Source organism: Alnus glutinosa, chromosome 1, assembly GCF_958979055.1.
Source record: "Alnus glutinosa chromosome 1, dhAlnGlut1.1, whole genome shotgun sequence".
Classification (NCBI taxonomy): domain Eukaryota; kingdom Viridiplantae; phylum Streptophyta; class Magnoliopsida; order Fagales; family Betulaceae; genus Alnus; species Alnus glutinosa.
In genome coordinates this window covers 30,370,312-30,394,984 of record NC_084886.1, presented here as the reverse complement: position 1 = coordinate 30,394,984, position 24,673 = coordinate 30,370,312, and the positions used below count along the sequence as shown (strand labels likewise).

Here is a 24,673-nt window from a genome sequence, read left to right as displayed (position 1 = left end):
TTTATATTTCAACCTGATCTCTATAATTTAAAGACATTAAATTTTCATCCTGAGCAACATTGAAACTTTAATATGATCTATTAATGGAAACTTTTTAAAAATTATATGAAAACATAAATGAAAATCGAAATTTTTTTAACATCTACAGACCAAATGGGAAAATACCCAAAGAATAATTTAGTAAAAATAATAAATAATTCTTCATAGAAGTATAGGATTGTTACATGTGTCAATATTACATTGTAATATTAGTTTAGGTCAATATTACATTTTTAAAAATAAAAAACCCATGTCCACCCCCACTATTAAATACAACCGTACAGGTATCTTTTTTTTTTTTTTTTGAACAAACCGTACAGGTATCTTACAATAAAAGTTCGTCGAAAATATCTGAATTAATAGAGAACTACAAAAATTTTGAATGATAAATTTATTCACCTTTTTCAATATAAGAAATTAAGGTTTTAAAATTTCATATATATTTCCAAATAAAAAGTAGGGATAATTTCAATGATATTCAACTCGTGCCACTTTCCTACTGCTTTGTTCAAAAGACTTGTATGTGTATGTGAAAAACAGAAAAAGTGTAATAATTTGAGATCAAAGATGCCGTGTAATAATGTCTCAACAAGTGGGACCTAATAGGTTAAATATTTTACTGAAAATGGAGGGTGAACTATAGAATAATGTTCGAACTCGAACACTTACCATGATACAATGTTAAATCATCAAATATCCCAAAATGTTTAAGCTGATAAAAATAATGAATTTAATAATTTAAATTGATATTGTAAGACTATTAAACAAGTTTTCACCTCACACCTTGGTGGAAGGATGCACTTATCAAGGTTAATTGTGTGCATAATAGCAAATGTTTCCATTATAATAGTAATATCGGAAGCACTTCCTTTCTTCATAAACTTGGCAAAACCAGGTCTTAGTTTTTACACCAGGATTGGATGATATCAACATGCTCATGTATAAGAAAGAAGCAAAGGCTTTTTACACAGCACATGAAACATATGCAAAAATTAAAAATTAAAAAAATAAAATAAAATTGAGACAAGCAAGCAACAAAAGGCCTCCGCAGAAGGTGTTTCAAATTTTAAGAGCACCAACCGCAGCAGGAAAAGGAGGAAGGGATGCGACCAGTTCTGCGTATATACTCCACTTGCCGCTCAGTTTTTGCTGCTTGCCGGTTTCTCTTGGCTTCAGCTGCTGCTCGCTTTTCTTCAGCCTTGTGCCTTGCAGCTGCTACCTTATTCATAAGCCTATCCTGCGCTTGTCCCCTCATCCTTTCAACCTCTACCTGAAAGCCACACATTGTCAAATACAGATTAACCGAACCCTTTCTGTGAGATCATAGACGTGAAGCTAAAGTTTACTAAAGAGTATATTTGAACCTGAAAAGTTTCTTTGATAATCAAAATATCTCAACAACATGAATACTCGTTTAACTAGAAATCTGTAATATCAACTCAAACTCAGCGACTTTATACAGGGCCACCTAGCTGTTCATTTCAAGCTCAAAGTGGAACCTGACGGTGGCTAATGAAAAACACTGCAGTACTACCTATACTAAAACTCCCCAAGATTTCAACATAAAAAGTGGAGAATGCGCTTCATGAAAAGGCAGGGCAAAAAATTAATTATAGGAATCTTTTTCCCATCTCCACCTTGACACAGGTAGGTGCACGTGCAGCATCAGCTGCATCATGGTAGATGTGCCCATTTTATGTCATCTTTGACAAGCAGGCACTCCAGGATTCCAAGTGATAAATCCTAGAGGACACATTCCTTGTCTTACGACACATTCTTATTCTTTATATAATCATTTAAGATCTGGAAAATGTAAATAACAATGAATGAATAGGATATGCCAATGGTTTCTGGACCAAAAGGCATCCCCTCCCTATATAAAAAAGGGGTGGAGGGTGAGGACACAAGTTCAATTCCACATTAGTGTATGAGTTGTGTTTGCCTATTAGAAAAAAGTAAAATGCATAAGACAAAAGCTGAAGTTGAGTTCATAATACAGTGGTTCAATAACAACTAATAGAGCAGGATGCATGAGACTGCCTCTCTAGCAAAGCTTCTCACAAGCAGAATTTTGTGGGAGGACTACAAGGAGTAGGTTGATAAAAACAAAGATCTCTTTGGAAAACTGTAAAAGCTCTACAAGAATCACGCATCAGTGTTAGAAGCGTCTATTTGGATTTGGATTTTCCTTCATTGACATGATCCAAACCTAAGAAAATTTAGAACATTCACGAATCCCAACCTCCCCCCCCCCCCCCCTCTCTCTCTCTCTCTGTGAAAGTTAACCGCCAGTTGGATTTAAAATGTGTAAAAGCCCTTTAACACAAAACTCAAATAAATATTTTTAATGCAATTTACACACTCAACAGAAATTCAGAAATGTTATAAAAGCCAATTAGAAAATGCACCTCAAAATGTGGATCATTGAATTTACAAAATATATCTTCATAAGAGAATTCATATTTTTTCATTTTGCTAAGCAAATTCAAATCTAATAACTATGATCAGATACACCTCTAACTTCTAACTGCCCATCCCAAAACAGAGTATAAATCAAGGAAGCTTACAAGTCATTTTGAGTGAAACCTCTACCTAGTCAATTTTCTGTGAGTCCAATATGACCACGGTAGATTTGACTGAACAAAAATTATGTTAAAAAATTTAACAAGCACACAGTGTTAGCTGAATTAAGGCAGCATATATTCTACCTTATTTAGTCTAGTTATATATAGAAGAGTATATTGTATATAAGCATATAATTGATAAGCATATAATTGATAGGCATTTAATGAGCCCGACAGTTTCTATATAAAGGGAGCAACTCTCACAAGGAGAGGAATTCAGACCAAAACCCTCTTTGACATGGTATCAGAGCCTCAAATTATTTTCATAGTATTCTCTCGGCTTGGCTGAATTTTTTTGGTCCCTTGGTTTTCAGTACTTTTCTGTGGGTAGCGGAAGAGAGTAGGTTTTCAATAATTTTCTAGGTAGTGGCAGAAGGGGGTTCTAGGTTTCTGATGGGGTGGTTCTTTCTGGTGTTTGGTCAGCCGTTTCTAGGTAGAGGCAAAGGGTGGTTCTAGGTTTCTGGTGGGTGCTAAATTGCTGTTCCGCAAGTCTGTTGAAGGAGTGGGCCGTTTCTGCGGAGTTCTCGGTCGTTTTTGCTATGGTGGTTCTCTAGTTTGGAGGTTTTGTTTCTCGGCCGTTTCTGGTGCGATGTTTCTCTGGTTTGGAGGTTCTGGTTGCGGTTGTGGCTGTTGGCAGGTCCTGTGCAATCTTGGAGAGTTTTCAATGCATCAGGTTTTATACTTCCTGACTTATTTTCTATCACAATTTTGGTTTGGCTGTCGGATTTTTATGTTTGCACCTGTCGTGGTTTGGGCTATCGTAATTCTAGTATTGTTGAATATTTTTTTTGCACCTGTCGCATTCTAGTTTGGGTTGTTGATTTTCTGGTGGTGTTGGGAAACCTTGTTCGCACATCCTGTACCTGTTGTGATTTCTCTATTTTGTCCAATTTTTGGTGGTTATTATGTCAGGAGAAAATTCTATTGTTCGCCTTACTAACAAGAATTATGCCAGTTGGGAATTCCAGTTCCGGAACTTTGTGAAAGGTAAGGAGTTATGGGGTCATTTGAATGGGTCTTCTACAACTCCAACTGATCCCAAGGAACTTAGTTCATGGGAAGGCAGGGGTGCCAAAATTGCTTCCTGGCTACTTAGCTTTGTTAAACCTCATACGGTCAACAATCTTCGTGGGTACACTACTGCTAAGACGATGTAGGATTACCTTCGGCGAATTTATTATCAAGATAATTCTGCCCGAAAGTTTCAATTGGAGTTAGACATTGAAAATTATCGCCAGGGGAATCTCTTTATTGAGCAATTTTATTAATTTATGGAATGATTATTCTAGGTTGGCGCATTCTCAAATTCCCAAAGAAGCTTTAGTAGCACTAGAAGCGGTTCAATCTAAGAGCCAGTGGGATCAATTCTTGATGAAGCTTCGACCCGAGTTTGAAAGTGCACGATCTGGGTTAATCAATCGCACACCTGTCCCATCTTTGGAGGTTTGCTTGGGTGAACTCTTGCGTGAAGAACAACGCCTCGCCTCACAGCTTGGCCTTGCTCAAGATGCTGGTAGTTTTGAGATGGTTAATATGGCCTACGCTGCTCAAGGCAGAGGAAGATCCGGATCTCCGCCACAGTGTTATATTTGCATGGAAAATGGGCACATTGCAAAACATTGCAGGAAGAAATTCTGCAATTATTGCAAGAAGGGTCATATCATTAAGGATTGTCGTGTACGCCCTCAGAATCGATCTGCTTCTGCTTTTCATATTGTTGTTCAGTCCACTTTTGTGCATACATCTTCCACACAGCCCGCTATTCCGGGTTCTTCCAACATTACTCCTGAGCAGGTTTAACAGATGATTATTTCCACCATTTCTGCTCTTGGTCTTCAAGGTAAGAAACATCTCATTCTCCTTGGTTAATTGACTCTACAACTTCCAATCACATGACTAGCAATCCGGCAGTGATGTTTGTAAGTATGATGGAAATCTGGGGTCTTCCTTTACTAATGTTTTCGTGTCTCCTGATTTATCTGCAAATCTCATTTCGATTGGACAATTAGTAGAAGAAAATTGTTCTCCTCATTTTGATCGTTCTGATTGTTGTGTGCAGGATCAAACGTCGGGACAGGAGATAGTGAAGGGGCTTAAAGTGGGACATCTTTTTCCTCTTCAGTCGTTTTCCGTTCCTAGTTCAATTTCTGTTGGTTGTTCTGCTATTGCTAATAATAATAGCCAATTTTGGCATAAGAAATTAGGTCATCCCAACTCTATAATTTTGACATATCTTATGAAACATGATTATTTGAATAATGCAAATGTGTTTTCTTCGTTATCTTTTGATTGTGCTCCTTGTAAACTTGGAAAAAACAAATATTTACCTTTTCCTTTGCAGGGTAGTTGTGCTTCTACATGTTTTGCAATTATTCATTCTGATGTTTGGAGCATGAATCATGTTCTTTCTCACACTCAATACCGGTATTTTGTGACATTTATTGACGATTACAATCGTTTCACGTGGGTCTATTTTCTTTGTTCTAAAGCTATTGTGTTCTCAACCTTCCAAACTTTTATTGCCTATGTAGAAACCTAATTTTCTACCTGTATTAAGATCTTATGCTCAAATTCTGGGGGAGAATACGTGTCTCATGCTTTTCAATCTTTTCTCCAACATAAGGGTATTCTTTCTCAGCGTTTGTGTCCTTACACCCCTCAACAGAATGGTGTTGCCGAGCGTAAGAATCGTCATCTTTTAGATGTTCATACGTTGATGCTTGAATCTTCTGTACCTTCTAGATTTTGAGTAGAAGACTTATTTATGGTTGTATATTTGATTAATTGTTTGCCTTCTCCTACCTTGCATCTTGATTCACCATATTCTTGTTTGTTTGGTGTTCCTCCTAATTATAATTCTCTGCATGTTTTTTGTTGCGTTTGTTTTGTTCACTTACCTCCCCTTGAATGTCGCAAGCTTGCTACTCAATCTATTCAGTGTGCTTTTCTTGGCTATAGTAACTCTCATAAAGGGTTTGTGTGTTATGATGCAGATGCTAACAAACTTCGTATTTCTCGCAATGCGATTTTTAAAAAAAAAATCAATATTTCTTTTTGTCTCGTCCTAATCCTGTTTCTTCCTCTATTTCGCTTCCTCCTTTTAGTGACGTATCTAGTACTCCTCGTTTTAAGCCAGGTATTGTGTCTTAGAGACGTCGCGCACTGTCTCTTCCTTCCTCTAAACAACCACCTGATCCTATCGTGCATGAGCCCCGCCGGTCTTCTAGGGTTTCCCGGCCCTCAGATTGGTATGGTTTTTCTTCCTCCGCTCTTCGTGCTACTCTAGATACTACTTCTGTGCCTAAGTCTTATTCTTAGGCTTCTACTCAAGAGTGTTGGCACCAAGCTATGCATGACGAACTTCAGGCTCTTCAAGACAATCACACTTGGAACATCGTCCCTTGTCCTACTAGAGTTAAGCTTATTGGGTGCAAATGGGTCTACATTATCAAGCTACGGGTTGATGGCTCTATCGAAAGACATAAAGCTCGTCTGGTGGCACTCGGGAATCGGCAGGAGAATGGGCTTGATTATGAGGAAACATTCGCTTCCGCAGCCAAAATGACTACTGTCCGCACTGTTATGGCCATTGTTATTTCGAAAGGTTTGTTGCTTCCCCAGATGGATGAGAAGAATGTGTTTTTACATGGTGATCTAAAGGAAGAAATATTTATGTCTCCTCCTGGCTTATTTCCTTCCTCTTCTGTTAAGGTTTGTCGCTTGAAGCGGTCTCTGTATGGTTTGAAGTAGGCACCCCGGGCATGGTTTGAAAAGTTTTGTACTACTCTACTGGATTTCACTTTTACTCAAAGTTAGTATGACTCCTCTCTATTCTTTCGCACGATTGCCCTCGGGATCGTTATCCTTCTTGTGTGTGTCAATGATATTGTGATTACAGGATATGATCTCTAGTTAATTGAGCAGCTCCAACAGCGCCTCGAATCTTCGTTTCATATGAAAGATCTTGGTCTCCTGCAATATTTTCTTGGACTTGAGATTCAACATTGTTCGAATGGCACGCTCTTTTATCAACATAAGTATACCCAAGAACTTCTTTCTTTAGTCGGCCTTCAAGACAGTAATTTGGTTCTTACACCTATGGAGGTCAATTTGAAGTTGCATCGGGCGGATGGTGATCCTTTATCTGATCCTTCACTGTATCGGCAGCTTGTGGGCAGTTTGATTTATTTGACCATTATTCGACTTGATATCTCATTTGCTGTTCAACAGGTCAGTCAATTTATGCAAGCTCCGTGCCAGACACATTTGGCCGTTGTTTGTCGTCTTCTTCGATATCTGAAAAGGACATCTGGTCGTGGCTTGTTCTTCCCTTCAGAGAATTCTTTACAGCTGGAGGGTTTTAGTGATGCCGACTGGGCTGGTTGTGCAGATACTCGTCGTTCTGTTAAGGGTTGGTGTATGTTTCTTGGCGATGCCCTCATTTCTTGGAAGAGTAAGAAGCAGCCTCGCGTCTCGAAGTCATCCACCGAGTCTGAATATTGGCTATGTTGTCTACCTGTTCTGAAATTGTATGGCTTCGAGGGTTGTTAGGCGAACTTAGTGTTCCGCAGCTTACTCCTACTCCTCTTCATGCTGATAATACCAGTGCTATTCAGATTACTGCCAATCCCGTTTTTCATGAGCGCACCAAACATATTGAAGTAGATTGTCATTCCATTCGTGAAGCCTTTGCTCGTCAGGAAACTACTTTTCCGCACATTTCCACTGAACACCAAACCACTAATGTTTTCACCAAAGCTCTCTCTCGTCCTCGCCATCAGTTTTTGATTGACAAATTGATGCTTCTCGATCGCCCAGCATCAATTTGAAGGGGGATGTCAACAGAATTATAGCAGCATATATTCTACCTTATTTATTCTGGCTATATATAGAAGAGTATATTGATTGTATATAAGCATATAATTGATAGGCATTTATTCTTACCTTACATAGTTCGATGTAATGGCTGATTTTCAGCCTTGTCATTCCTGATAGTTTCTATATAAAGGGAGCAACTCTCACAAGGAGAGGCATTCAGACCAAAACCCTCTTCGACACACGGAACACATCCTTATAATTTGCAGGGTGGTGTAGCCATGCACCTACATGCCATGTGCCTATCGCTATTTATAAGTGCTGAAATGATCATATAATTGATTGCCTACCATACTCATTGTCATTGATTCTTCATTCACTTTACCATGTTGATTGATGTCTTCATTGAGAGTAACAGCCAAACACTTCATTGAGAGTGCTTAGCGTAACTCCTTTATCTACTTAGCCTTTTGTTTTCCCAAAACCATGAGAGAATGTCACAAGGTTTAATTCACCTGAACTAACATCATGTTCTCCATGATTTTGATATACTATAGGCCCTTTTTGGTTCTGTGATCTAAAGCATACAAGGAAACATAAAATATGTGTTTTATCACCCTTTTATTTTCTGATAAGTAATTGAAATATCATTAAAAGTAGGGATGTGCTCCAAGATCAGTTTTTGGCATGATTTGTGGTGTGGAGACACAGCCCTCAAAGTAGCCTTTCCAGCCTTATTTGGCATTGCTCGTCTGAAAGACGCCGTTGTTGCGGATAATCTGGAGCTGTTGGGTGACTCATTCCAGTGGAATGTGAGCTTCATCAGGAAGGCTCACGATTGGAAAGTGGATGTCGTTGCTTCTTTCTTCCAATTGCTACATTTAGTTAAAGTAAACAGAGACAATAAAGACAGTTTGTGGTGGGTCCCCTCGAAAAAAAGAGTTTTCAAGGTCAAGTCCTTCTTTTACTCCTTAACTAGTGCTGGTGGCAGACGCTTTCCCTGGATAAGTGTTTGGCGTACTCAAGCTCCTCCTAGGGCTGCTTTCTTTATGTGGACTGCGACTCTCAATAAGATCCTCACCCAAGACAACCTTAGGAAACGGCATGTTATCATGATCAACCGTTGCTGCATGTATAAGAAGACCGAGGAAACTGTGGATCTTCTTCTCCACTACGACGTGGCTTCTGTTGTGTGGAACTCTCTCTTCAGCCATTTCGGTATGTCTTGGGTTATGCCTAGACGGGTTATTAACTTGCTTGCATGTCGGTGGTCATCTGGCAGATCAAGGAGTGTTGTTGTTTGGAAAATGGCACCTATTTGTATCTTTTGGTGCCTTTGGTGGGAAAGAAACAATAGGAGTTTTGAATACTTTGAAAGAACCTTGGAAGAGACTCTTTCTTTGTTCTATCATTCTTTGTATTGTTGGACTTCGGCTTATGTCCATCCTTTGTATATTTCTTTTTCTGACTTTCTCACTCACTTTTCTATTTCTAGTTAGGTGTTTTCTTTGTATACTTCCAGTGTACTAAGGGGCGCCTTTCGCTTTTCTAATAAAATTGATCTCTTACCTATCAAAAAAAAAAAAAAATCAATCCATGTGGTTGGCTGCCTAAATTACAAATTACTTCCTACGCAATAAAAAATAATTTAGAGGCCTTCGAGGTATGTCAAAATAACAATTTAGTTCCTGCTGTCAAAATCCGTCAAAACACTTGACGGATTCCGTTAGTGTGCCACGTCAGCACCAATAAAATGATGACATGTGTCACTCTTAATAAAAAACATTAATATATCAAAAATATCAATATATAAAACCTAAAAATGAAAAACTTGAAAAATTATATTTTTTGAAAAAAAATAAGGAAAATACATTTGCTGATACGTCTTTCTCTTGGGTGTAATGCTCAAGAACCCTAATTATTAGACTAGATAAATCTTTATCCTCTGATAAGAATTAATCTATCTAGATTTAGTCTTTGATAGTTATCTACACAAGTTGTATATCTTTAGGTTTCTACGTTTGATAGTTATCTACACAAGTTGTATAGCTTTAGGTTTCTACCTCTTTGATATAACCTTGATGAACTCTACTGTGGTAAAGTCCTACTAAAGGACTATCTCTATTATTGCTATAAAACAACATCCTGCCATACGTTTAGGCAGAATTATCAAATATCAAAAAATTGTATATGGTATCAAAGTCATCTCAAGACTAACATCTATGGCAACTCCAATATCTGAAATCGATTCCTCCACCCAAACAGCAACCCCTCTTCTAATTCTTACCCCTTCCGTAACACCAATCCCACTTCAAAATGTTCATCATCATGTTTCAGAAAAACTCAACCAAGATAACTACATTCTATGGCAGTTTCTTATGGTCCCGTTCTTAGAGGGCCAAAATCTCTTCAAGTATGTCAATGGAACACAACCACGACCCCCTCAGCTTGTTCCAAACTCTACATCCGGCCTTCTTGTTGCAAATCCAAATGCTCAAACCTGGTATCATCAAGACAAAATGATCTTCAGTGCCCTCATCTCCACTCTCTCGATTGAAGCTCTATCCCATGTCATTGGTCTCTCCACTTCTCGAGAAGTATGGCTCACCCTAGAAACTCTTTTCTCTGCTCAATCTCAGTCCAGAATAATGTAACTCAAGCAACAATTGGCTACCTTGAAGAAAGGGGCTCTCTCAATCTCTGCTTATTATCAAAAAGCGCAGGGATTCTCCCACCTCTTAGCAACAGTTGGCAAACCCATTGAAGCCTCAGAACTTGTCTCCATCATTCTTGCTGGTCTTGGTCCAGAATTTGATCCTCTTGTCACCTCTGTGACCACACAACAGGACTTCATCTCTCTCGATGAACTTTATGGGTTTATGCTCTCTTATGAGAAGCGTTTAGAGCAACACAAATCAGTAATTGATTTGAATATCTCCACTGCCAACACTGCTCAAAGACAGAGCCAGTCCTATCCACAAAACAACCTTAGCTCTAACACTGGACAGCGCAGCAACAATTTTTCCCGCGGTAGAGGCCTTGCCCGCGAAAGAGGACCACCTTAACAATTCTCAGTCTCTGGTCCTGGCCAACTCAACGCCCCACTTGTCAAGTTTGTCACAAACAAGGTGACAACACAGCTACATGTTGGTACAGTTTTGAGCAAGGATATCAAGCAGATTCTTCACCGCTGAATGCAAATCTCGCCTCTGCCTCATCTGCCTCTAATTCTTCACGGTATCCGGATATTGGCTCAATGTTCATCTCACCAATGACCTATCCGATCTCAACTTGAACGCTGAGGACTACACTGGAACAGACAAGATCCAAGTAGGAAATGGCCAAGGTTTGAAAATTTTGCATTCTAATCGTGGTATCTTGCCTACACCTTCACACAACTTTAAATTACTTTCACTCTTCCATGTTCCTGAAATTCAGAAAAACCTTATATCTGTAAATCAATTCGCATGTGACAATCATGTTTTTATTGATTTTCATCCCAATTTTTTCTGTGTTAAGGACCTCCACTCCCGCCAACTGCTCCTCCAAGGCCCGAGTATATTCGGCCTCTATCCATGGCCCTCCCTCCATGATAAGTCTCCTGCTGCTCTTATTGGTGAAAAAGTATCCTTGGATCAATGGCATCTCTAGTTGGGTCATCCAGCTTCTCAGGTTGTTAGTCAAGTCATTAAGTCAAATAAATTGCCCGTGGTTTCCTCCAATCTCTCTTCCATTTGCTCTTCATGTCAGCAGGGCAAGAGTCATCGTCTTCATTTTAGTTCTAGTCCTATTTCTAGCAGTCCTTTGCAATTACTTTTTCTTGATGTATGGGGCCCGACTCCAATAACTTCTGTAAACAATAATCGTTTCTAAGTATTGTGGATGATTTCAGTAAATATACTTGGCCCCATCCTCTCAAATTAAAATCTGATGTTTGTGCTACTTTTCTCCGTTTCAAGCAACATGTTGAAACATATTTTCGTACCAAAATTATCTTTGTCCAAAGTGACAATGGGGGCGAATTTCGTCCTCTTCAAAACTCCCTCACTGCAATGGGAGTTTACTATCATCTAAGCTGTCCTCATACTCATCATCAAATGGGGACTGTCGAAAGAAAGCATCGACATATTGTTGAAACATGAATGACTCTTATGGCCACTGCCAGCGTTTTCAAATTCTGGGACTTAGCTTTTAAGACTGCAATTTATCTCATAAATCGGCTTCCATCCAAAGTAACCAAACACAAGTCTCCTTATGAATGTTTATTCAACATCTCACCTGATTACAAGTTTCTGAAAATTTATGGCTGTGAATGTTGGCCATTCTCCATCCTTACAATTCCACCAAACTTGCTTTCCGCTCTCAATCTTGTGTGTTCATCGGATATAGCAAAAATCATCTTGGATATCAGTGTCTTCACATTCCTTCTGGCAGGATTTATATTGCTCTCGTCATGTGGTTTTCAACGAACTAAAATTTCCTTTCTCCAACTCAGATCAAACCCGAGCCTCCAATCCTTCCCTAATTCATCCCTCAGTATCTATTCCATTAGTTGCACCATTAAACAGCCACACTCATGCCACCAGCAGTCCAATCCTAGAGCCCTCTCCCACTGAATCCCCTCACACAACTTCAACAATGATTTATCTCCAACCACATCCACTTCCCCACCTTCCACAGAAACAACCACAGCAACTTCAGATCTTCCTGCTCTAGTTCCTTTAACTTCTCCTACAATATCCAACTCCCCCAACCCACCAAGAGTGCATGGCATGATCACACGTTCTTAGAATTAGATTTTCAGGCCTACAAAATTTACTGATGGCCGAATCTGATATCCACCTCCAACAGCACTCATGGCACTCCATCAAAGTCAAGAAATTGAGCCAACTTGCTACACTCAAGCAAGCAAGCATGCTGAAAGGCGGATAGCAATGAATCAAGAGTTTGATGCTCTTCTCAAAAATGGAACTTGGTCACTTGTCTCTCCTTCAATGAACATAGTTGGGTGCAAATGGGTTTTTCAAATTAAGAGGAAGGCTGATGGATCTATTGAGCACTACAAGGCTCGTTTAGTAGCCGAAGGGTTTCATCAACAACCCGGCATTGATTTTTCAGAAACATATAGTCCTGTAATCAAGCCTATAACTGTTAGAAGAGTTCTTTCTCTTCCTGTTTCTGCAGGTTGGCCTATTCATCAAGTTGATGTAAGCAATGCTTTCCTCCATGGCAGCCATCAAGAAACTATATATATGGAACAACAGCCGAAGGGTTTCATCAACAACCCGGCATTGATTTTTCAGAAACATATAGTCCTGTAATCAAGCCTAAAACTGTTAGAAGAGTTCTTTCTCTTCCTATTTCTGCAGGTTGGCCTATTCATCAAGTTGATGTAAGCAATGCTTTCCTCCATGGCAGCCATCAAGAAACTGTATATATGGAACAACAGCTTGGATTTCAGCATCCTTCACATCTTACAGCCGTTTGCAAGTTGCACAAAGCCTTATATGGCCTTAAACAGGCGCCTAGAGCATGGTTTTCAAGACTAAGTAATCAGCTCCTAGAACTGCACTTCAAGAGTTCCAAGGCTAATTCATCCCTATTCATCTACAAAGCTCATGGGATTCAAATTTTTGTGTTGATCTATGTTGATGATATAATCATCACTAGTTCACACATAGGAGCTATTTCTAAACTTATTCATGATTTAGACTCCTCTTTTGCTCTAAAAGACCTTGGACCTCTACATTTCTTTTTAGGTATTGAAGCTACTTGGCAAACCGATGGTCTTCACTTATCTCAACAAAGATACATTCTGAATATTCTCAAGAAGACTAATACGGAGCTTGCTAAACCTATCTCTACTCCGATGTACTCCTCTACAACTCTCAGCAAATTTGAAGGATCCACAATTACAGACACTACACTCTATCGCAGCACTGTTGGATCTCTTCAATACCTATCCTTGACTCATCCAGACATAGCCTTTGCTGTCAACAAAGTATCTCAGTTTATGCAAGATCCAAGAGAACCTCACTGGACTGCTGTTAAACGCATCATGCATTACTTGAAGGCTACTATTGATTATACTCTGCATCCACAAACTCTCATCTCATCAACTAATAGCCTTCTCGGATTCGGATTGGGCTAGGTGCCCGGATGACCGAAAATCAACATCTGGATATTGTGTCTTTTTGGGTAAAAATCTGATATAATGGAGTTCTAAGAAGCAACCCACTATGCCACGTTCAAGTACGGAATCGGAGTACAAAGCACTTGCTAATGCTTCTGCTGAACTGATTTGGATTAAGTCACTTTTAAGTGAACTTCGGGTTTCATTTTGTTACGTACCTATGTCAGACGTGGCAAGCGTGGGCAGGAAGTAAAAGAAGACCTAGCTAGGGTTCAAGGAGAGACTACAAGCGGCGGCTGAGGGCTAGGAATGGAAAGAATCAGTAGGGTTTTGGTAGAATAAGGGATCCTGATTCCCACTAGAATAGGGCTATTGCTAATTAAGGAAATTCTTTTGTAGAAAGAATTCCTAGAAATAAAGTTGTTTTGTTGATAAATTTCTGCTTGTTTTATTATAATTCTGGATCCCTATATATAGAGATTACAAGACAGAATATAGAAGACTGAATTACACCAAATCCCTTATTTCTAGGAATTCTTTCTACAAAAGAATTTCCTTAATTAGCAATAGCCCTATTCTAGTGGGAATCAGGATCCCTTATTCTACCAAAACCCTACTGATTCTTTCCATTCCTAGCCCTCAGCCGCCGCTTGTAGTCTCTCCTTGAACCCTAGCTAGGTCTTCTTTTACTTCCTGCCCACGCTTGCCACGTCTGACATAGGTACGTAACACTCCCCCATTCTTAAAATTGCCCCTGTCCGCAAGGGCAAAGGAAGGAAAACGGAGCTCGAAATCCAAACGAGATTCCCACGTGGCCTCAGCAGGGGAGAGTCCCCGCCAATGCACTAGGATCTCTGTAGTTCCCTGGTGACAACGTTGATCGAGGATAGCTTGAGGGGCGAGCTGGCTGTCCTCGTGTAGAGTAGGAAGATGATCTTGAAGTGGCACCCCATTACCGATCCATTTCTTCAAAACAGAAACATGGAAAACATCGTGAATCTTAGCCTGGGGAGGAAGAGCCAGCTGGTAAGCTACCGGACCAATCCGCTTGACAACTCGGTACGGCCCATAGAACTTAGGAGAGAGCTTCAGATTGCCTCTCTTGTGGACCGACTGCTGCCTGTACCCCTGGAGTCGTAAGTACACCCAGTCCCCCTCCGAAAAAATGCGCTCAACATGGGACTTGTCATAAACCTGCTTCATGCGATTCTGGGCGCCTAAAAGGTGCTGGCGAACCTCCAGCAGGACTTGATCGCGGCTAATCAGGGCTTCTTCGACAGCAGCAGAGCGAGTAGTCCCCGGGACATATGGTAAGAGAGGAGGAGGTCGTCGACCATAAACAATCTCAAAGGGAGTACGCTTAGTGGCGGAATGAAAGCTTGTGTTGTAACAGTACTCAACCCAGGGCAACCACTTAGCCCACTGCCGAGGAGAGGAGCTAGTGAAACACCGTAGGTACATCTCGATAGTACGGTTAACGACCTCGGTTTGGCCATCCGTTTGTGGGTGATAGGCAGAGCTGAAGTTGAATCGTGTACCATGAAGGCGGAAGAGCTCCCGCCAAAAATTTCCCGTGAAGACGGGGTCCCGATCATACACGATGGAAGTGGGAATTCCATGCAAACGAAAGATAACCTCAAAGAAGGTTTGGGCAACCTGCGGCGCTGTATACGGGTGCTTGAGAGGAGTGAAGTGGCCATACTTGGAAAAACGGTCGACGACCACAAAAATAGTCGTGCGGCCGTAGGACTTCGGAAGACCGTCAATGAAGTCCATGGAGATGGCTGACCAAACATGTTCTGGAACGGGCAGGGGTTGCAACAGCCCGGCTGGTTTGGTGGCTTCAGCTTTGTGACGCTGGCAAGTATCACAATTTCTGATGAAGGTACGAAGTTGCTGCTTCATTTTAGGCCAGTAGAAAACAGACCGGAGACGCTGCAGACCTTTGTGATACCCTTCATGCGTACTGTTGTGGAAATCTGCAATGATGGCCGCTGTAATGGGAGAATCAGCCTTGAGGTAGACCCGGTCTTTAAAGTAGATGAGCCCGGCCTGCAGGTGCCAAGGTCCCACAGCTTCATTTTGTTGAATCCTTGCTACCAGAGTTTGGAGATCCGGATCATGCTGGACCTCTTGCTGGACAGGTTCAATCCAGTGAGGGATAGGTACCGAAAGAGCCATGAGGGTCCCTTCCAACTGGCGAGAGAGAGCATCAGCAGCGCGGTTATCGTGCCCCTTCTTGAATTCAATCGTGAAATCATACCCCATGAGTTTGATGAGCCACTTTTGTTGGGCCTCAGTGGCGATGGTTTGATCCCACAAGTACTTGAGGCTGCGGTGGTCAGTCCGCACCACAAATCGTTGGCCCAAGAGGTAGGGCCGCCATCTTTGAATGGAAGTGACAAGTGCAAGCATTTCCTTTTCATAGGTCGAGAGGTTGAGATTGCGGCCATGAAGGGCCTGGCTGAAGTAAGCAATGGGGCGGCAGTCCTGCATCAAGACAGCCCCGATGCCGCAGCCAGACGCGTCGCATTCGATCACAAATGTTTTAGAAAAGTCGGGCAAGGCCAACACCGGCGCCTTTGTCATAGCTTCCTTAAGATGATCAAAGGAGTTGCTGGCTTCCACATTCCACCCGAAAGCGTCTTTTTTTAGAAGCTGTGTGAGAGGTCGGGCAATGGTACCATAATGCTGGATGAACTTTCTGTAATAGCCGGTTAATCCAAGGAAGCCCCGAAGAGACTTGATGTTGGAGGGTCTTGGCCAAGCCAGCATAGCTTGGATTTTGGCAGGATCCACGGCGACTCCATTCTGCTCAATAAAATGGCCTAAGTAATTCACCCGCTGTTGGCCGAAACTACATTTGTCCATCCTCACGAACAAGTGGTTAGTCCTCAAAATGTCGAAGACACAAGTTAAGTGGTACAAATGATCCTCACAAGACCTGCTGTAAATAAGTATGTCATCAAAGAAAACGAGAACGAACTTACGTAGATAATCTCTGAAGATGTCGTTCATGAGGGATTGAAAGGTGGACGGGGCATTGGTGAGGCCAAAAGGCATAACCAAAAATTCGAAGTGCCCGTGATGCGTCCGAAAGGCTGTCTTCTCTACATCCTGCTCTTTCATCCGAATTTGATGGTACCCGGAGCGGAGGTCCAGTTTTGAAAAGTATTGTGCACCATACAATTCATCCAACAATTCATCAATTACTGGAATCGGATACTTATCTTTGATCGTGATTCGGTTGAGGGCGCGATAATCCACACATAACCTCCACGAACCGTCATGCTTCTTGACCAACAATACTGGGGAGGAATAAGGGCTGGTACTGGCTCGGACGACTCCACTGTTGAGTAAATCCAGCACGATTTTTTCAATCTCGTTCTTTTGGTAATAGGGGTACCGGTAAGGTCTTACATTTACTGGGGAGGAGCCCTGCATCAAAGGGATCTTGTGGTCGTGAGACCGCATAGGAGGCAGACCCTGGGGCTCAGCAAAAATATCTTGGAACCTTTGTAGGAGGCGTTGAAGGTCTGGTCTGTCTATACCTGGGCAGCACTGCTCAACCCCCAACTGCACTGCGAAAAGCTGAAGAAGAACACCCTCACCATTACGTCTCAACTCCTTTTGCATCTCTGGACCTTCCAGCATTCTGTTCCGGGGCGCCTCCAAGCCAACCAGCGTGACTTTCTTTCCCTGCCATCGAAAACTCATGCAAAGGGACGAAAAATCCCACAAGATGGGTCCTAGCATCTTCAACCAGTGCGCCCCTAAGACAGAGTCGTATCCCCTCAAATCAATAAGAAAAAACTCCAGCGTAAATAACGTACCTCCCAGCCAAACCGGTACTGCGGAACACTTCCCTTTGCTGGAAAGTCTTTCTCCGTTAGCCACCAAAACTTCAAAGGTCGTCTGCTTGTCTGGTTCCAGCCCCAATTGCTCTGCCAACTCGGTGTTTAGAAAATTATGAGTGCTTCCTGTGTCTGCCAGTAAGATTACCCGAGTCTTTCGGATGGTTCCCGCGATGCGCATCGTTTGCGGAGTCTGCACACCTGAAATTGCATGGAGGGATATTTCCGGGATCTCAAGCTCGTCGTCTTCCCAACCTTCTCGTGTGTCGTCTTCACTCGGGCGTTCGGGGTCTTCTTCATAAATACCTTCGATCAGGAACAGCTTCTTACACTTGTGCCCCGGGGAGAACTTGTCATCACAGGCAAGGGTACCTCGAATACCCCATATCTTGTTCTATCCAGCCACCATAGGTAAGCTCAAGAAGGAATACCTTGCTGCCTTACCCCACCACAAACCACTCACCCGATCACAAACACAAGACCGTAACACATTTCCATGTGCCCCGATTTTATTTTGTGATAATATAGGTGCTACCTATCTTACCTCTAATCCAATCTATCATGCGCGTACAAAGCACATTGAGATAGACTATCACTTTGTTCGAGATCAAGTTGCAGAAAAAGGTTTAACTGTGCGGTTCATATCTGGAGCAGATCAGATTGCAGATGTTCTAACAAAGCCCCTTCCTGCTCACCGGTTTCTTCTACTTACTTCCAACCTCAATGTTAGGCTACCTACGTCGAGTTTGAAGGGGCGTATTAGACTAGATAAATCTTTATCCTCTGATAAAGATTAATCTATCCGGATTTAGTCTTTGATAGTTATCTACACAAGTTGTATAGCTTTAGGTTTCTACCTTTGATAGTTATCTACACAAGTTGTATAGCTTTAGGTTTCTACCTCTTTGATATAACCTTTATAAACTCTACTGTTGTAAAGTCCTACTAAAGGACTATCTCTATTATTGCTATAAAACAACATTCTACCATACGTTTAGAGTAGGCAGAATTATCAAATATCAATAAATCGTATACTAATTATGGTGTTAGGTTGATCTTTCTTCTTTCTCTTTATTTTCTTTCCATTTTACTTGCTGTTTATGTTAGGGTATAATATAGGGGTTAATAGGGAAATTGGTAAGGAATATTATATAGGGGTAAATAGGGAAATTAACTAGGGAGAATTAGTTAGGATATTGCTTTTAGAATATGCTTTTAGAGTCTATAAAAGGAAACTAAGTTTGTAAAGAAATGCATGAAATGAATATTACAGAAATTGATTCCCTTAGGAGAATTGTTGTTCTCAAATCAGCTTGGAGACTTGGGCATCTCCAATAGCCCATTATCTTGTTCTTATTTCCTCATCTTCAATCTCTAATTCTATCATTTCAACCTCATTTCCATACAAAAATCCCAAAATATACACAAATCCAAGAAAGGTACATAACAGTTTAGTTGTGTTCCAGACCCTTTACTTAGATTATTCTAGCCGTAAACACTAACATCCCAGCCTCAAACACAATATGTTACTGATCTGCATCAAATCTGTTACTTTCCCTTAAACAAGCCCCAAAATCCTTAGATTCTTAGTCATAGGTGCTACACTATAAGATCCTGGATCATTCTAGTGATAATATAAAATATCATATTGAGGAAGTCATGTAGGAGGGTTGTACGGAATCAGAAAAATCAAATTACAAGGTAATTTGTCTAGGGTTTGTATTTTGGACAATGAAAGGAAACAACAAAAATAAGTGAAATGAGCAGACAACAACAAAAGATTTTGCAAAAAAATATAGAGTACCTCAATTTTCCTCATCTCAGCTTCTGTTTTAGCTTTTTGATGATTCTCCCATGCCTGAATTTTCATCTCTTCACGTTTGAACCTGAATAATTTAAGTCACAACTCGTCAGTTAAGACCAATACTGCAAAGAAATAATTAAAAGAAAAAATAAAACTCAAGCATAAATAATGAATATATTTCTTTGTATGGCTTAGATGCTCCTGCCACATAAATATTCTGCTCCAACAACCCAGTATATTACAGGAGAAATAAAGATATCGTCTCATCTCTTATTTCCTCACTTAACGAACATGTTTAATAGCCCCATGTATAATCCAGATCCAACAGGTATTGTTTGAACTATAAAGCACAATACTACTCCGTACAGGATGCGAGCTTCAAATGAAAGTACATTATATAGAAAACCAAGACACCACTTTCACTTGGTCTCTTGCCCCTAAGTTTGAAAATGATTTTTTTTTTTTTTTTTTGATAGGTAAGAGATCAATTTTATTAGAAAAGCGTAAGGCACCCCTGAGTTTGAAAATGATCCATAGAAGATTCAGTTTGACTAGATGAATACATACAGACATTATTCTCAATTGTCATTATAATATAGATATATGTATTGATTACACTTATTCTACATTTGTAAAAATCAGAGACTCCTTTTCTTTTCTTTTTTCTTTTTTTTTCTTTTTTTTTTTGTTGACAAGTATCGGGCATTCCTTAACCAGTCGCTTGTGGATGCTTGAAATAGTGTTTAAAGGAGTGAGAATATATATTAGCCATCCATATTGAAATTCCATGGAGGTGAATGGAAAATAATAAAATGGTAAATTACACTTTACCCGCCAAAGTACCACCCCAATTAGACTTACATCTCCAAACTACAACGCAAACCCATAAACTACCAAAATGTTTCAAATCTAGTCTTTATTTTGGGTGAAAAATGTCACACATGCGAATCACAAGTGCATGAGCCGTTTCTTCTACCAAACTACCCCCAATTTGAAGGACGAAATTACAAAACTGCCTTGGACAAAGGATGAGACAAGCTGAGGCTTGGATGAGCTTCAAACGAAGGGAGTGGCCGTGCGACCACCCCCAACAGAAGAAGAGGGGATGGCCACGTGGCCACCCCTTCTATTTAGAGCTCACGCAAGCCTTAACTTGGCCTACCTTCTATTAGAGGGAGTTTCGTGATTTTTTTCCTCAAACTAAGGGTAATTTTAGCAGAAGAAACGGCTCAGGGGCACGTGACAGGCAGGCACGTGTAAAATTTTCCATTCAAAATAATGGCTCGATTTGAAACAAGGAGTAACTTGAAACATTTTGGTACTTTATAAGTCCATGTTGCAGTGAGCTATAGTTAGGAGGAGAAAATGCAATTAGGGTGGTAGTTTGGGAGGGAAGGAGGGAGCAAAGTGTAATTTTATCCAAAAATAAATAAATCAATAAAAATCAATGGCTTTATGAATTAACCTGGCCATATACTTGGCTTTCTCTGCCTCCTCCCAAGCTGATGCACGTGTCTCAACAATACTTTTAGCCGGTTGCTCTGATGCTAAACTTTTCAATGAAGTGGATGCATCCTTATCCTCCTCCCCTTTGCTAGCCCAAGCAGCAATGTTCATTTTGCCCAATTGTGTCCCAAGGACCATTATCTCTCTCCTGGTTTTCATTTGTAGCTCCTTTTCAGACAACTCATTCTTGTTAGGATCCAGATGGTCATTACGTGGATCAGATGGTGATGAAGCAATGGCAGCTCTGGCAGGAGTAGATGGCCTAGAAGAAGTTGGGCTGCGAATCGGTGTTGTTGCCCTCACAGGAGTTCCAGTCCTGGAAGGTTCTTGGCTAGCAATTGGAGTCATTTCAGTGCCCATATCTCTCATTGATACAGACCGAGCTGTTGTGGGGGTTGGTATAAATGTAGTTGCACTCTGGATGGCTACAGATGAATCATGCCGGCTGAGATTAACTGCCAAAAAATCTAGGAAATTTAATTAACCAATGAGTTCCAAGTTATGTTATTGTAGTGCATTTCTACATATATTATGGATAAAAGTAGCTTTATCTTCGGAGACAGAACACCCCACACAGCTTAAATAAAAAAATTTATCATTACAAATAATACTTTTCTCTTAAAGGAACTACCATTCTCGTGAGAGTGGACAACTTTTCCCTGTTTTCTTCATACTCTTGTAAATGAAACGGAGACCATCTCATTTATCTATATATCTTTTTAGCATACTTATCCATATTTCTATACATATGTTTTTCCTTATAAGAAAGAGGTCTGAATTCCTATCAATGTCCACCAAAGTTTGTATGAAAATGAAAGGTAGATTAGTCATCCACAGCAGCACAAGCACAGCCACTTAATATAAGCTTGGGCAAAACTTAAATGTGAGAGACTTCTTGCTAAACTCAATGGATGATTCAGAGAATTTTGGAAAGCCCACTACTGATGTAAGATTTTGTGTACCTTTTAAAAATTTACCAAAATGAAGCCAATGATTTATATCTGAACACACGGGTTTTGTATAACTCAAACTTCATGTTCTTGATTAGTGGTTCAATGACAAAATTTATGTTTAGAAGCTAGAAAGCTCACGCAGGAGCTCATAGGAGCCCTACAGACACACAACATAGATATGAAAATGCTCAATTGTGTGCCTTTGGTGCTCTTCTCTTGCTGGTTCCTTTAGTTAAGTTTCTTATACAGAAAAATAATACTAGAAACTAGAAGTGTTCAGACAAAAGTTGTCTAAGCAGTACTAGAGAGAAGACTAAAACAGATAATTGGATATGTAAGTCCAACAGGATGTACAAGGCCGAGCTGCTTGCTGCCTTGCACTTGTCTGTAGGACATTTTTTCAGCCAGAACCTTACACCATTGACCGTGATTTTGGGTACCCCAACTGCTCAACTCACTAATAAAATAACTAGAAAGGTAGGTAATTGGATGGTTTAATTCCTAACATGAATGCCACAAAGCAAGTTATAGAGTTATCATTCCTTAAATACACCTCCCACACTAGACCCCAACAAAGACAAACATGAACATATAGAAACTTTCTTTTAAGAAAACACATAATTACAATAGGATGTCAAAGTCAAACTGTGTTTAAGAAAACACATAATTACAAAAGGATGTCAAAGTCACAATGTGTTTAAGAAAACACATAATTACAATAGGATGTCAAAGTCACAGTGTGTCATACAAACACAAAACCCACAATATAAGATGGATTAACCCTAGGAAACACACGACATATGTTTTTTTAACTTAGAACAGAGTAAATAGTCGTCTAATGTAATTGCATTGTAGAAAGTATAAGACTTTTTCTGCAAAGAATGTAAGTATCCACAAAATCCACTATGATACTTCAATAACATACATATCGACAAAAGACAATGGAGAATACGAACCAATCTTTACAATAAATAAATTCTTACTCGCAGACTCTCCAACAGAGTTCTCAATCATGAGCACAGGCTTGCCATATGAATCTCCAATTGGATAGGGAAGGTCGTCCTCCCAACTGACAAACTTTGTCCCTGCAGAATCCATCTTAGCTTGAGTTGTATCAATCCGTTTTGTATCCGGTTCCCCAAAAGCAACCACTTTTTGATCTGGAGCTTCAACAACAACCTTGGTGGATGGCTGCCAGCTTCCATAACCAACACTAGTTGTCTTTCGTGATCCAACTCCTTGCCCACCATGTACTTGAGCCAGCCCCCCATGTACTTGAGCCAGCCCAATCTTTGGCCGGTTTGAAGTCGGACTTGCTATCCACTTCTGGGCATCATCCCATTTGGATGGTGCTGGTTTTGAGAAAGCCCCGAGAGGCACTCTGTGTGCACCCCGCTCAGCCTTCTGAAACTCAAAAACAGAAGAGGACATGCTCATCCCATCATGCACACTATCATAATCCAAAGGAGGGTCTTCTTGGGTCCTAAGCCTTGATTTGTTTAATGCGTTATCCGGCAATCTCCGGGAAATGGCCATCTCCGAGCCTAATGAGTCAGTTGCGGTTGAAGTGGAGCATTCAGGAAGAACGCTCACAACATCTACATCTTTGTAATTATCAGAGCTGCTACCACCTGAAGAAAGTTTTCCACTAGCAATTAATGGATCTCAGAAACCCAGTATTTTCTCTTTTACATACAGTACAGTTTCCTGTTCTGATATATGTAAAATAAAACAATAAAACAATCATTTCTCTCTCAGAAAGGTACTGATTGTTTAGATGGGAAACATTTCCCAGGAAAGGTATAAACAAAAGAAAAAGATATTAATCCGGCAGAGCCAGCCAAAGAGTGGCTATCCCTCCGATTGGCTCCCGGGAAATGGCAAAAACTGAAAAAGAAAATACAGCAGAGAAGAGAGAGAAATTGTTTCCCAAGAGGAAGCAAACAGAAATGAAAGGAAAGACGGAGCATAGCAAGTACCTGCGTCACGAAAGTGAGGAGGAGGAGAAGAAGAAGAATGAGAAGATTGAGATCTGGAGGTGAAAGTAGAGTGAAGGTGTTCCTCCTCCTTGGGCTTCCTGTCGACTCCGAGAAGCATCGTCCTCAACTTCCCCGGCGATGATCCACCACCCTGAAATTCACATTTGCAAGCTAAAAAAGAGGGGAAGCGGATCACGTATGTATAATTTTGAAAATGGGAGCTACATTTATGAGATAACTCAGGAGAATAGGTTTAGAAAGAGAAAGAATAGGACCTGCGCTTTTTGGATCCTTTGGTACTCCATCTCCATGGCCTCTCACGAAGCTTACTAAATTCAGGCAATGAGGAATTCTACCATTATTATTTATTATTGTTTTCTACCTTTTATTCCTGGGCTCTCCGTGCTTTGGAGATGGACATTGAGTTGGAGTCTCATGCTACAAACAGTGGACTGGGAGAGAGAGAGAGAGAGAGAGAGAGAGAGAGAATGTGTGTGCGTGAACTGTGAAGTCAAATCGCTTTCTTTCCTTCTTTATTAGGGCTTCGGACTCGCACAGAGAGTACGACTCCGCTCCCCTACTGTGCTCCTCGTCGAATTCGTACTATAATAACATTCGCAACAATTCCCACCGTTATCCCACCCCAATCCCACCGATTCTAAGTGTTTTAATTTTTTTATTTAATAAATCAATTTTCAACTTTTTACGCTTAGGGTTGGTGGAATTGGATGAAAATTCTAGCACTTCCCTTTCTCAAATGTCTTCCCTAAATTTTAAAAAAAAAATTAATAAGTTACAAAAATCTTTCTATAGCAGGTTGCTTAAAATTTTCATTTCTTGAAAAGTTAATAGTGCTTCCCAATGCATTGGGAAGCACTATTAACTTCTCATTCAATTGTTTATTCCAAAAATATATTATTTTTCTCCTACTTTATCTTCTTTTTTCAACTTTTAATTAAAGTTAAA

At 40.5% G+C, this 24,673-nt stretch overlaps 1 protein-coding gene across 3 annotated transcripts; it reads right to left on the bottom strand.

Moving 5' to 3' along the window:
* Positions 1–880: 880 nt before the first annotated feature.
* Positions 881–24,290, bottom strand: LOC133878360 (uncharacterized). Of its 3 annotated transcripts, none has more exons than XM_062316910.1 (6): positions 23,983–24,290; positions 23,708–23,878; positions 22,712–23,359; positions 20,735–21,242; positions 19,270–19,351; positions 881–1,309 (listed from the first exon to the last, which is right to left on the bottom strand). In XM_062316910.1, the coding sequence occupies exons 2-6, from the start codon at positions 23,823–23,825 to the stop codon at positions 1,106–1,108; spliced, it is 1,560 nt and encodes a 519-aa protein (XP_062172894.1). In that variant the 5' UTR covers positions 23,826–23,878; positions 23,983–24,290; the 3' UTR covers positions 881–1,105. The 3 variants fall into 3 exon arrangements, with proteins under 3 accessions (XP_062172894.1, XP_062172877.1, XP_062172888.1); XM_062316893.1 differs by having other exon boundaries at positions 23,708–23,858; XM_062316904.1 differs by having other exon boundaries at positions 20,735–21,230; positions 23,708–23,858; positions 23,983–24,289.
* Between the last annotated feature and the right edge of the window lie 383 nt (positions 24,291–24,673).

Excerpts from the sequence above, each read along its gene's own strand:
- LOC133878360 (XM_062316893.1), bottom strand. The coding sequence starts at position 24,018 with ATGGAGATGGAGTACCAAAGGATCCAAAAAGCGCAG. Across the intron at positions 19,352-20,734 it reads AAAGCCAAGTATATGGCCAG|GTTCAAACGTGAAGAGATGA; the intron begins GTTAATTCATAA and ends TAAATTATTCAG. Across the intron at positions 1,310-19,269 it reads CTGAGATGAGGAAAATTGAG|GTAGAGGTTGAAAGGATGAG; the intron begins GTACTCTATATT and ends TGTGGCTTTCAG.